The following is a 13,898-nucleotide window of genomic DNA, read 5'->3' on the forward strand; positions in this document are numbered from 1 at the left end:
TCCGCCAAACCGCGGCACAAGCACTGGCACCTCGCGGCACCTCCGCCAAACCGCGGCACACGCACTGGCACCACGCGGCACCTCCTGGCAAGCAGTGGCACACGCACTGGCACCTCCGGCACCTCCGCCAAACCGCGGCACACGCACTGGCACCTCGCGGCACCCCTGGCAAGCAGTGGCACAAGCACTGGCACCTCCCGGCACCTCCGCCAAACCGCGGCACACGCACTGGCACCTCGCGGCACCTCCGCCAAACCGCGGCACACGCACTGGCACCTCCTGGCACCTCCCGGCACGTCTCGGCAACCAGTGGCATCTGCTGCGACTGCTGCGACTGCTAGCGGCACCTAGCTGCGGCATCTGGGGGTGCCACACGAGGTGCCGCAGTTAGGTGCCGCTGCCGCAAATTGAGCTTGCTGTCTCTCCATTTCCCTTCATGTCTTAGAAATAAAACAGAGTTAAAGTTCTTGTTTTTTGGCCATCTTAGAAAAGGGAAAAAATCTAAATAGATATAATATAATATAATATAATAAATATAATATAATATAATATAATATAATATAATATAATATAATATAATAAATAAAATAATTAATTAATAAAAATAAAAAAATATGTGTTTCAGGTATGTTTCACACATTCTTGTTTTTTGTTTTATATTATATTATATTATATTATATTATATTATACATCTTTTGTTTTCATAGCTTTACTATACTTCATCTTTTAAGTAATTTGCATTTGTGAATGTTTTATTTTCCATGAAAAATAAAAAAGGTTCAAAATAAACCTTTTCCAATCAATATAATTGCTATCAGAACAAAATATGTCTTTTAGTCAAAATCTTAAAAATATTCTATATTCATACAAAATTTGTTTTACAGACATCCATAAAATGAATGCCAAATAGTTTCATTTTCATTTACATAAACTCTGATTTTTATCGTGACGGCGCAGCACGGAGGGGTTTTATGCCCTCATTTATAAACTCAGGCAGCACGCAGCATTCAAATCCCGCCTACTTTACCATGAGTGGCAGGTCCGACATCCAATCACAGCTCTGGACTACAACATAACTAAATCTTTACCATTCGATTGGCTGAGCTTGATGGAGGCGGGCCGCAGCCTAAAAGGTTAAAGTCAGGGTAACAGGAAATGCATTAGAAACGCGGAAAGAAGAAAACATTCGTCTGTGGACCTTAAATCTACCTTCAGCAGGACAAATAATCACCGCCGCGGGACTACAGAGAAAATACGTAATATAACACCATGCCGAGGAAGAGGGACATTGTTAAAAGTAAGATTAAAGCAGCGTTGGTGTTTTGATAATCGCCGCTGAGTTTCGTTTACTGAGAAGTTGACCTGTTTCTGTGATGCTAGCTAACAGGAGTTAGCTCAGCAGCTAACACACGAAGCGACGTTACCGTAACTGTAACCCTGACACCTGATTACAGCTCTGTAACGTTACAGGTGAACGTTAAATAAAAACATGTCTTTAATGTGTGTGAACATCACTTTGTCTCACCGCTCAGGTGGCGCTCCTATTAACAGGATCAGAGAAAACACCAGACTTATGCGCACACATGTGAGTACTGAAGCACCTGGTGCACCGTGTTATAGCGCTGCTATGATTACTCGATTAATCGATAAGTGAAGTGACAGAAAACTGGCAACTACATTGACCATACTTTAAGTATTGTGCTCTCTTTTTTAAAGCAAAATTGTTTTTTACTAATGTCTGTCAATTCATTTCTAAAACAATTAGTTGAGAAGATAATGTGCTTATTTATAGATAATAAGGGACTGTTGGCTATTTATGGGGGGAGGGGCAAAATAGGGGAGGCTCTTCAGAAAATTTTTAATTTATATATGTAAGTGTGTGTGTGTGTGTGTGTGTGTGTGTGTGTGTGTGTTTGCGACTGCACTGAATGCACTAACGCTCACCTACTGTGCAAAAGTATTAAATCTATTCATCTATACATACATGATATAACACTTATGCATTTAATACTTTTGCGCAGTAGGTGAGTTATTTCGGCGACAGTATGAACACACTGATGGATGCATTTTAAGACTCTGATCTTTTCTTCTTTTTAAGGAAACTATGGTAGATTTCATAAATGGACGTCATCCTGGGACCTCTTTCCTGGATGTCTTTTCTTCGGGATTATTCGGTGAGTTATTTTCTGAACTGGCTGTTGCAGATTGTTTCAGTGTGATGATGAAAAAGAGAAGTGGAGATTAAAGAAAAAGAGCTTAGGTAACATATAATGCATGTGCTGAACGTGATCTCGTTTGAGTCAGCGTTAGTTTAAAGCCACAGTTTCTGTCCACGTTATACTCAGACGTCACTGCTGATTTCTGCGTTCTGTCATGAGTCAACAGCAGGACTGATGTCGTATAAAGGGACTAATAACAAGGGTGTGGAAGGCGATCACCTTCCTTTTGTCTTAGTAAACCGCAGATTGCATATTGTTTAATGTTTAATTTTTCTCTTCTGCTTTGATTTTTTTAGCTGTTTGCAAAAAGTTATGGGATGCCTTTGATTGCATTCTCAGTTAAGAGGAAGAGGAAACAAACATATTTATGACAACAAGACTTTTATAGCAGCCATTTCAACATACCAAAGTTCCTCGGTTACTTGTTCTGCAAGGTTTCTCAGTTTTAACTTGTGTTCCAACTCCATTTCGTAAAATCCAAGTATGCGAGGCAATAAAAAAACCAAACGCGGTTTATTTTGTAATACAAAAAAAGCAGAGCAAGCACACCACATGTGGCCCACTGTCGACTTCATGTCCTATTCAACATAAAACAGTGCTCAGCTGTTTTTTTCTTTTAATATGAATATTTCTAACATAGATTTTTGTTGATTATTTAAACGTTAAACACAGTTCTCTCCACATTCTCAAAGACATCTGAGAGTTTCAAAATTAACAAAACATAAGTAATATTTATAAGTAAATAAAATAAAATAAATTTCTCAGGAAATGACGTTGCCACTGTGTGACTGAGGGAGGTTTGTTACTTATCCACTGCTTTAAATACATCTACTAGCACGGAGAAGCAGTTTGTTGCATAATTTGAAACCATATTTATTCGGGGTCAGTGTTTTTAGATGGTGAGCTCAGTATGAAGAGGCCTGGATCTTTGTTTATTTTTAGTTTTAAAAAGTTTGCTGAATTTTTGCGCAATATTTCTCCAGAATTTTTAGATCCTGGGGCATTCCCAAAAAATGTGAATGTATGTCCCAATATTTCTCTTTTATTTAATACAAAGTGAGACCTGGTTGTTCATTTTATTTAAGAATAAAAGGTGTTTATGCGGGATGTGTAGAGTAATAAGTATTATTATTAAAATCTATTTTGGGGTTCAGATGAATAAATAAATGAATTGCACCATTTTTTAAATTTATGTTTATCTCCCAGGTTTAGATTTTTTAAGGAACCTTGAAGGAGAATTGGAGGACGACATCATATATTCAGACGAAGACGACGACGATGATCGTTTTTATTCACGCAGAGCTGCTCACAAGAAGCTAGAACCACATCCACGAATAAAACAGCTCACTGAGGAGGTGTGACTCTCCTGTTTCTTTTCTCTGAAACTGAAACCAAAAAGCTGTTATTCATCTGGTTTATAACATGATTTAACTTTCACTTTATTCATTCAGGCACACTCCCAGGCTGTGTGTGTGTGTGTGTGTGTGTGTGTGTGTGTGTGTGTGTGTGTGTGTGTGTGTGTGTGTGTGTGTGTGTGTGTGTGTGTGTGTGTGTGTTATTTCTAATGTGAATTTCTTGAACATTGACTCAGTTTGTAGGATGTTCTTCTATTTTCAGGAGGCTGATAGACATGCAAAGGAATTAATAGAAGAAGAGGAACGACGAAAGGAGAAAACTGAGAAGAACAAGCGTAAAAAAATGGTATGTTAATAATTTTTTAAACTATTATTAAATCCTAAATAATTATTAGGATTTAACTCTTTGAAAACTGGGAAAATTGGTTTTGATATCTTTCAAAAACATGAAAAGACAATTTTCAGCAACTTGACAGTAAAGAACCCAAAAAATTTGTAAGAAATTTGTAAAAAGTTACTAAATTACATGAAATTAGCAACAGAAGAAAAGAATAAAAACAGAAAAATGACCTGAAAAAAGGGGCTTACATAGAATGATAAATATAAATAATAATGACAAAAAATTCAGTGACCTAATGTGAAAAATATAATTATAAATGTAATTTTCTTAGCATTTTTTCATATTTATTTGATCATTTTCTAATGACCGTCTCTCTCTCCTTTTAAGCCAATTTTAAGATCATTTTCTTGTCACCTTTTATAGTTTTTTTTGCTGTTTGTGGGACATCTCATGCAAAGTTGTTGATTGAAACATAAGCAAATGTTTCCTTCAGAAACATGGGAAAAAGACAAACTGCAAAGTGCTTGTGAAAGATGTCTGAAAGCAGAACCAAAAAAACTAATGTCAGTCCAGGTTTCAAAGAGTTAACATCATTGTGAATGTTTTTTTGTTGTTGTTTTTTTTGACTGTGGCTCACAAACACGTTTCTTCTTTCTGTCGCAGCGTAAAAAAGAAAAGAAACGGTTAGAAAAGGAGAATGCTGTTAAAGTCGTTTTACCTGTGAGTCTTGTTTTATTCATATTGCTCCAAATTACAACAAACACACAAAAGTGTTACAGTGTGTTAAATAAAATCCAATAAAACGCTGAGGTCTCTTTAAAGCCACGCTGGTCACTTTGTCATCTCAGGAGGAAGAAAATGGAAAGTCAGACTCCTCCGAGAATCAAGAAGAACAACACACTGTAATTGAAAGTGATGCAGAAGATAAGAAATCTCCCGAATCTGGTAAAACACAAAATGGAACGGAGGCGTCTGGATGTAATGAGAGCGGCGGTAATGAAAAAGAAGAAAATGTTGCAGAGATGATTAAAAAAGATGTGGAGCAAAAGGTTTGTGATTATTTTTTGTCAAAATGTGAAGCAAAATTACTTTTTATTCCTTTTAAATGTACTTATGAAGTTGTTATTTTTACACTAATGCCCCAAAAAAACAGTCAATGATGAAGAACTAGACATTTTTTAAGCAACAGATGAATTTAGATGTTTTGCTTTGATAAAAGCTGTTTTCAAAGTCTGTCTTTATCAAAAGCACCACTTTGCATGTTATTATCTTTAGCAGGTTTTGGATTTAAATAATTCATGTCCTTCTACAACACAATCGGTGCCCGAGGAGACGTGTAACCAAAAACCTGTGAGAGAAAAATCTAAATTACTGGAAGTTCAGCCGTTCAAGGAAGAAAAGCCAGAAGTTGTTGAGAAACCTGAAGTTCAAAAGATGGAAGAAGAGAAACATGAACCCAATAACGAGGTGAGAACCCTGGATTTAAAAAAAATTATTTTCCTTGTTTTCAACAATATAGCAACTGCAGTACAATCAGTGTGGAAAACCAAAATATTAAAGCTCGCATGCTTTCTCCTTTTTTGTACACCCACAACTCCCACCAGAGAAACTGAAAGACAAATTATATAAGCTGAAATGAAAGTATATATATATATATATATATATATATATATATATATATATAAAAATAACTGACATTTTTGATCCCACAGCCATCAAAGCATAAAAACATGCGCTGTATAATTTCTGGGTGTCATTCTGGATTTTTGACTTGGAATTTGTCGTTTTTACCAATTTTTTTTTTTTTTTTTTACTGATTATGTTTTTTATGTATTTCTTTTTTATTTTACCATATTTGGCATATAGAGAAAATACATGCTTTTCCCACTAGGTGCACTGCCACAGTCAGTAATCTCCTTTGCATGCAGTATATTGAAAATAATTCATTTTTTGTGTTTTTTTTCCCATTTAAAAACATAGTGGCATCATGACAACAATCTGGCAGTGGGGTTAGAAAATAATATTGTATAATGTTTTTATTTTTGTGTGCATTTTAAGTGCATCTTGTGCGCAGAGTGATCTGAGAGTGTGTGTGATGTTAAAAGTGAGCCCTGAGGGTTAATGCAAAGTGAGGAAAGCTGATGGGCTTTCAGTTGCACATTTGCACATCGTAAATATCGGGGGGATATTTAAGCAGCAAAGCTCCTTTTATTTCACGTAGTTAAAAATTAACTGTATTCTGTCCAGGTGTCTGACAGAAAGCTGCGTGTGAATTCAGTGTTTCCTGTTGTGTTTTTCGTGCCTCACAGATTCATGCTGTGCTCACTTTCACAGAAAACTGCGGATCAAGCTGCAGAAGAGTTTGCAAAAAAAAGCAGAGAGCTCGCTGGTGAGTTTTATTTTCCCTCAAAGTAATTTTGGACAAAAACAAAGATGTGAAGGCCTGACAGGATGAGCTACTGTACTTTTATACAGTTCTGATAGATATTTGTACCCGACAGAATCGGGCTGGGCGATATACACGATATATACTGTTACTGCGATATGAGCTCAAATACCATCTGAGATTTTGGATATCATCATATCATAATATGAAACACGTGATTGTCTTTTCCTGATTTTAAAGGCTGCAGTAAAGAGATGTCATTTACATCTTCACGTTTTGCACACTTATTTGCACACTTTTTCTCTTTTTTTCTTTTTCTATTTTATTTTGTTGTCTGTACATACTGTACATATTTTTTTATTATTATTGTTATTTTACTTTATTTTATTCTATTCTATGTTAAATGCCTTTCTTTATATATTTGCATTTTTTGCCTTTTTAATGAATGTTTTATTCAGTTGCTGCCCTCTTATTTGCTGCTGTAACAAAACAATTTCCCTCACAGGTTTAATTTAGTATTTCTATTCTAATTTACTAAACTTATCAGACTGCTGTAATTGTTGTAATACTTGCGTTCACCCACTTAAGTCATTAAATCCACATTACTGATGATCATCAAAAATCTCATTGTGTTAATATTTTGTCCAAGTACAAATAGTCATCCCTAAAATATTGTCACAGTATCAGTATCTATGTATTTCATCATATTGTTACATTTGATTTTGTTTTCATGCATTTCTGAAGCTTTTGAGGAGATTTAAAATATGATATATACCATGTACTGTGATACGGCCCAAAAATATCAGGATATTTATTTCAAGGCCGTACTGCCCAGCCCTTGATTAAATAACTACATTGACGTGATTTATGCAGGTCGTACTTGATTCTGAAAGATATTTGTACTTGACTTGTACTCTACATTTACCAGTATTCCTCGCTCTTCCTCGCAGGTATGGGGATTCGTTTTGCGGCCTCCGAACAGTACGAGATGGCTGTGAAATACTTTACTGACGCCATTAAATTCAACCCAAAGGAATTTAAGTAAGACCTCGGATTTGGCTTCAGATTTGATGTGAAAGCACACGGAGACGGCGGCGGTTAATGAATTTCTGTGTTGCAGGTTATTTGGAAATCGGTCCCTCTGTTTTGAAAGAATGCAGCAGTATGAAAACGCTCTCAGGGATGCTGACGTGGCGCTCTCCATGGAGCCAAACTGGATAAAAGGGTTATTTAGGAAAGGGAAGGCGCTCTGCGGGCTCAAGGTGAATCGCTGCTCCTGTGTGACTGACGTGATTTTCGGTTAACGAGACATTTTTATAAAAAACGCTTAATTTTGAGGTAAAACCTGCAGTAAAGATAAAACTGACCGTTTAATACGATATACAGGTGGGAGGTTGTTACTAAATACTTGTTTGCAAGTCTTTTTCTTTTTATATCAGTGAAACAAAGACGATCTATGATGGTACTTTCCCACATTTCCAATGCTAAATTAACCCTGAGGGACTGTTTGGTGCATTTTAACCACTTTTATTCTTCATTTTTTGATAATTTTGGCTGTGTACATGCATATGGCATACATTTTGAATTGGCAAGATTGTGTAGTTTTACTCAATATTTGAATTTCCAGCAAAGCTCCTGGTATAAACATATTGGTTATATGGAAAAAATACATGCTATTTCCACCAGGTTCACTGTTACAGTCAATGTTGCTGCTAATCATTGACTGTCCCAGACTGATTTAAAAGAAAATCTGCTTAGCATGTAGCATATTGAAAATATTTCATTTTTTGTTTTGTTTTTCCATCTAAAAACAGTGGAATCGTGACAAAAACCTGGGGTTTCAAGGGTTAAAATTCTTCAGATTAAGGAGTATTTGATATTTATAATTAGGACTGATGGCTGAAAATAAGCTCAATGAAAGTAAAAAATGATATTAATGTATGATATTTTTTTAAAGCTTTATTTTTGAAAAGTGCATATTGTGCGGTATGAGTGTGTGTAATTTTAAAACGGGCCCTGAAGGGTTAAAAGTCTTTTTTTTGCTTTTCTCCAGAGATACTACGAGGCCTCGCTGATCTATAAGGAGGTGCTGAAGCAGGAAAAAACGAGCGCTGAAGCCACGCAAGAGCTGAAACGAGCGCAGACGTTACACCTCATGGTAGGACGCACGTATGTTTACATCAGCTGACGGAAAAAACGGAGAAACAAACCTAAAGAGTCACTTTCAGGGAAGTGGATGCTTTTTTTTCATGTGTTCAGTTTTTTATGCTTTGTCGCAGGAAATGGGATTCACGTGGGCGCAGAGCTCGGAGGCGTTGAAAACGCACGCCACGCTAGAAGAAGCTGTGGAAACTCTGTTTGGTGGTGACATTAATGTGGCTGCTGGAGGTAAACATCACAAAACGTTTCTCACATTTCAAAAAATCCATGTTTCCTCGACAGTGTTCAGGTGCTTGAACTGCGTCTCTGTTTGTCGTCTCTCTTCAGACGCCGGCGCCTGTAGAGACGACGCAGAGCCGCCGGTGGTGCAGGAGGAAGACGACGACGAGGGCGAGTGGATTGTCCGACGACCGAGTCGTCCCAGAACGCAGCAGATCAAAGAGTCTGACGCTTTCGGAGCAAACAGATCCAAATCTCAGTCACCGACGCCTCATTCAAAGAACTCTGTGAAACCGTAAGACGGATTTATCATGTCTAAAATTCAGGTCATAATGCTCATTGTGTAAGTGCAGTTTTTAAAGTTTCTGTGATTAACCCTTTCAAACATGAGCAAATTGGCTTAATTTCTTTAAAAACATGGGAAAAAGGCACTGAGCTACTTAATAAGACATGGCTCAAAAAATATGTAATTAATTAGTAAAAAAGATACAAGAAAATTACCTGGAAAAAAGCACACAAAAAATATGTAATTAATTAAAAAGAAAGTAATAATCATTATTATTATTGTATATTTTTTATAAATATATATTTTCAATACATAATTATCATGATGCTAAATATGGTGTTCTTGACATTTTTCTGTAGTTTTTATAATTTTCTTATTTTAAATTTCCTTTATAAAAAAAAAAGTTTTCAGGTAATTGTCTTGGTTTCTTTTTTTACCATTGCCTCTTCCCCCCCATGTTTTTGAAAGAAATCAACCCAATCGGCTCAGATTTCAACGGGTTAATATAATGAGGATTGATTATTTATTTATTTATTGTTGGCAATCAGAAAAAAAGTTCTGAAACTGAGATCTGAAAATCGAGTCTCACTTTTGAAGATCTGAACCATGCACAGATGTGCAGCAGTTGTTTACTCTTTCATTTACTGCTGTGTATTTTTTATTTTTTTCCATGTTTTTCGAGTTATAATTACAGTCATAGTTATAATTATGAATCTTTACTGGCTGAATTTAAGGTGACTGTCCTTTGTGCTCACAGATTTCTGTTTTCAGGGTAATTTTCTGAATTGTTCCTAAAGTGCAGCGTAATTTTAAACAGTGGTTTTGTCTCTTCTGTTTTGTTTAAAGGGAACTTTTCTCCATTTGGGTCGGATCTTTGGCTCCTGCCGTCACCTACTCAACACTGCACGAGCTCTTCAGCAGGTAAACCACCGCAGTCGGATACTTTGTCTTTCTGCAGAATAACAAAGTTGAAATAAGATTATTGTTTTAAGTTATTTAACTTTCTGATTTTCTGTATTGTTCTATAACATTTTAGCATTTAATTGAGCTCCCATTAAGTATAGATATTTCTTAATGTGTTTATTGGTTTTTAGTTCAATGCAAATAATATTTTTGTTTTAGAAACAAAAAAAACGAAAAGGATAAAAAACATGACAGGATTAAAGACAAACAAAAAGAAAAAGAAAAGCTAGGTTCAACTTGCTTCAAAATGAATAAATGCAATTTTCCCCACAATAATGACAATAACTGTCACCTGCAAATGACAGTCGGAGATTCAGAGTTCAGATTCATTGTCGTCCACATTTTTTGTTTTTGCAGTTTAGGAGAACTAGCCTGTGTGCAAGAGGCTGCAGTCTTTTAATTTTCCCATTTTAAAGGAGAACTTCACCTCCAAAATGATCATTTTGGAGGTTTTGGAGGTTTTTGTCGTCTTCTAGGAAGCCGGATAATATGGCCAGATTCCATTAATTATTTTTTATTTTTTAAAAATCACACTATAAATACTGAAATATTGATCCTGTGTTCTTAACATTTTTATGTTTTTTTTATACAAAATGACTTTTTAATGACATTTTTATGGTCTTTTTTGATACAATATACTTTTTCATGACATACTGTCCTGTGCCTTTTTTACTTTTTTATCAGATTCATGATTTCTTTTATGAATTATTAGAATATGACGTTTCTTTGATATTTTCATGACTTTGTATAACATACTTAGTATAACTTTTTTATAGCTTACTATACTTTAATGTTTTTTTAATGTTACTATTCATTTCATTATATATTACACTATTTCTTTTATATAACTTGTACTACATGTTTTTTATGACTTATTTTGCTCCTGAGTTTTTAAAAAAAAAAGTTTTTATTGCTGCTGAGTCGATGTGTTGAGTGTTTTCCTGATTATTGACTCTGAGCTGCGAATCAAACGTCCCCGCAGGGATCGTGTTAAAGATGTCCACTCATGTTGTGCGTCCTCTCTGTCTCTGTCAGAGCGGGGACGGTTTACAGCATCAAGATGCTGCTGGAACACCAGTGTGCCTTCATCAACTACACCAGGAAGGAGGACTGCGACCGAGCCATCCAGTGCATCAACGTACGTTTACTCTGCAGTATTTTTACGTATTATTTGGTTCGGCATAGAGCTGATGAGTTGGACTTGAGCCTCTTACAGCTGTTGAAATAGCCAAAAAATATCTTTGTGATACGTTTTTAGAGGCCGTCCACTGTCAGCAGCTAAATGCTTATTACAGCCAACATTGACTTAAAGTTGAAGCTTTCTAAAAATGTTTATTTACAAAAGTAAAAATGGATCTAGTGGACTTAAAAAGCATCTGATTTTATTTTTTTAGGCTACTAAAAGTTTCATTTGCATTTGTAATATTTTGCAGTAATTTCTATATTTTAAAAAATCGATCCTTCACGTCCCTGTATCTGTAAAATAATGCCTCCCTTTTTTTTCCCCACCATCCATGTTATTTTTCCATCTCAAAAATCGGCTTTCACAGAGTCTGATCAGACGTTTCTCTGTAAATCTTTGTTTAATTTTCTTCTCTGAGCTGTGTGACTCTGCAGGGCAGCTCTGTTGGGCCAAACATGTTACATTTTTCTTTAACTCACCTTTTTATTCTGTCTCGATCCTGATTATTATTATTATTATTATTATTATTATTATTATTATTATTACTGCCTCTATTTTACTGTTGTATTTTCCTAAAATGTTTCTGCCTCTCATCTCTTATTTAATTCTACCTTAATTCTCGTCTGGCCGTCGTTCGACATCATTGTTTGGCTTTTATTGTCGTTGTCTCTGCGGTTTACAGCCTCTGCTTTGTAAATGCTGTTTTTAAAGGTGCTGTATAAATTAAGTTGTGATTATTATTATAATTATAAATCTACGTTTCCTTTTTAGGGGATGGTGGTGGAGGGCGCGCCGCTCTCGGTGCGATATCCCAATAGATTCCTGGCTGGACTCGGTTTACCCAGGGCGGCCGCCACTGAGCCTTTGCCACGCCTCAGGTAAGAGCGTGTTGTTATTCTCCTTTTAATTTCATGAAATCTCTGTTTCACTGTTTTCAAGTTTAGATTTGACTAATCTTCGTGTAGTGTAAATCTAGATTACTGTCGCTCTTATATTGTTTTACAGCTTTAAAACACAGCTGTCAGCAGCACATTACACGCCCTCCATCGTTTACTTTCCACAATAAAACGTTTTTCTGAGAAGCAGCTCAACAAAAACCGCTCGCACACACACCGGTGTATTTTCAGACCTCACCTTGTAACTTATTTTCTCCGGGCCCCTCGGGTCCTCATGTGTTGTGTCTCTGTTACAGCCCTGATGCTGACTGAAGCTTTGTGTGTCCACAGACAGAGACACTGTTTGTCCGTCAATCGTGGATCTCAGTAGGAGAATCTTAACTAGGTCTTAATGCTGATTGGCTGTCGCAACACGGCGTCATGCCAAATTCTTATTCAAACGGAAAAATTTCAGATGTGAAGTTTGCATTTATCGAAAATGCCAATTTCTCATTTTTGCGTCCAGCACGTGAATTTGCATCTATTCGTTTCTTTGCATTGACTTTATGTGAAAACTCGCTGCACAAGACGTTCGCATCGCCTTCAGTGTGAACACGACCGTATGCTGCCGCACCAGTGACGGCCATGAGCAGAACGCAGCCACGCGGGAAATGCCTAGAAAACTACTTTTCTAATTATTAAAATTATATATTTAAAATTATTTTATGTTTGGGGTGTGCGAGTCATTTCTTGAACAGTTGTGTTCTTTAAAGAAACTGGGCCACTTTTCTCAGGTTTCAAAGGGTTAAATATCTAAACAACTACAGCGTAACAGCTCGACTGGTTTGCGGAGGCAGGCGTTATGTTAAGATTTTTATTCATTTTATTTTTTTGGCGCTTTAAGAGAAGTCGGACGTATTGCTAGAACTGAACCTTTTGTCTCGTTGTTTCAGCCCGTACAAGAAGGAGTGCTTTTTCTGGAGGACGACGGGCTGCATGAGGGGAGACTGCACCTTCAGACACGTCCCCGAGCACAAGAACATTGACAAGGACAAATTCGTTGGCAGGGTGGGAAATTTCAACATGTAGGAAAAGAAAAACGCCGAGCATGCGTTGTTTCCTTTGACGGTTACACAGTGGTTGGTGCCAAACTGCTTTTAGTCACCTCTGTTTGGGCTGGTTTTGGTTCTTGTGAAGTTTTTGCTTCAAAAAAAAAAAAAATTGGATTCTGTTGATGTTTGGAAATGTTTGCACCTTGATGGCCCGCCACTGTTGTACAAATACACAGGAAGCATCAAATTACTTTAAACTACTGCAGTCTAGTAATAATTCATGTGCATCAGACTTTCCTCAGTAAGCAGGTTTTGTCAGGGATTATCTGTGATGATCTGATCTGTTTGCAGATTGTGTTTGATTTTTATTTTGCAGCTTTGCTTTGTTTTAAAATGATTTAACAGATTTTTCTGTTGATTTTCAGTCACCACTAGGTGACACCGTTACCTTTATCCCTAAATTTTGGGGCTACAAACTCTGCTTTTATTTTAAAGGCTGTGACCGCTGAGTGATTTTGCTGTCGGCGCATTAAATGTGCCATGTTTGAAACTGTGCTGTGTGATCTGACTGCTGGGGCTCTGGGTTTGTTTGACGTGTGAGCTGCTTGAGTTCAGGACATTTTTGTCTGTTGGAGAATCTGTTTCATGATGTTTGGACACAAACTGTCAAACAGTAAGTGCCTGTTATTGTAGCACTGTGGCAGCAGATGATCCTGGATATGATCCGATCAGAGAAAATTAAAGCTTCATATCTGAGACTGTTCATGTTGTGCCGTTCTTTAATATATTAAAAGTATTTCCACCGCCGTACTTTTCTGTCAAAAAGCCTGAACTCCTAAACTAAACACCTGAAAGTGAGA

The 13,898-nt window shown here is 36.7% G+C and overlaps 1 protein-coding gene across 2 annotated transcripts; it reads left to right on the forward strand.

Annotated features, from left to right (window-relative positions):
• The first annotated feature begins 1,130 nt into the window (after positions 1-1,130).
• On the forward strand, positions 1,131-13,801 carry LOC121939283 (uncharacterized). Of its 2 annotated transcripts, none has more exons than XM_088087385.1 (18): positions 1,131-1,297; positions 1,533-1,585; positions 2,099-2,174; positions 3,426-3,574; positions 3,837-3,920; positions 4,578-4,634; positions 4,763-4,963; positions 5,190-5,381; positions 6,249-6,303; positions 7,251-7,341; positions 7,421-7,562; positions 8,354-8,458; positions 8,580-8,688; positions 8,788-8,974; positions 9,812-9,886; positions 10,964-11,066; positions 11,883-11,989; positions 12,940-13,801. In XM_088087385.1, the coding sequence occupies exons 1-18, from the start codon at positions 1,270-1,272 to the stop codon at positions 13,073-13,075; spliced, it is 1,950 nt and encodes a 649-aa protein (XP_087943511.1). In that variant the 5' UTR covers positions 1,131-1,269; the 3' UTR covers positions 13,076-13,801. The 2 variants fall into 2 exon arrangements, with proteins under 2 accessions (XP_087943511.1, XP_087943512.1); XM_088087386.1 differs by having other exon boundaries at positions 5,193-5,381.
• The last annotated feature ends 97 nt before the right edge of the window (positions 13,802-13,898 follow it).

Source organism: Plectropomus leopardus, chromosome 14 (genome assembly GCF_026936395.1).
Source record: "Plectropomus leopardus strain MGB_pleo_1.0 chromosome 14, ASM2693639v1, whole genome shotgun sequence".
Lineage (NCBI taxonomy): Eukaryota > Metazoa > Chordata > Actinopteri > Perciformes > Serranidae > Plectropomus > Plectropomus leopardus.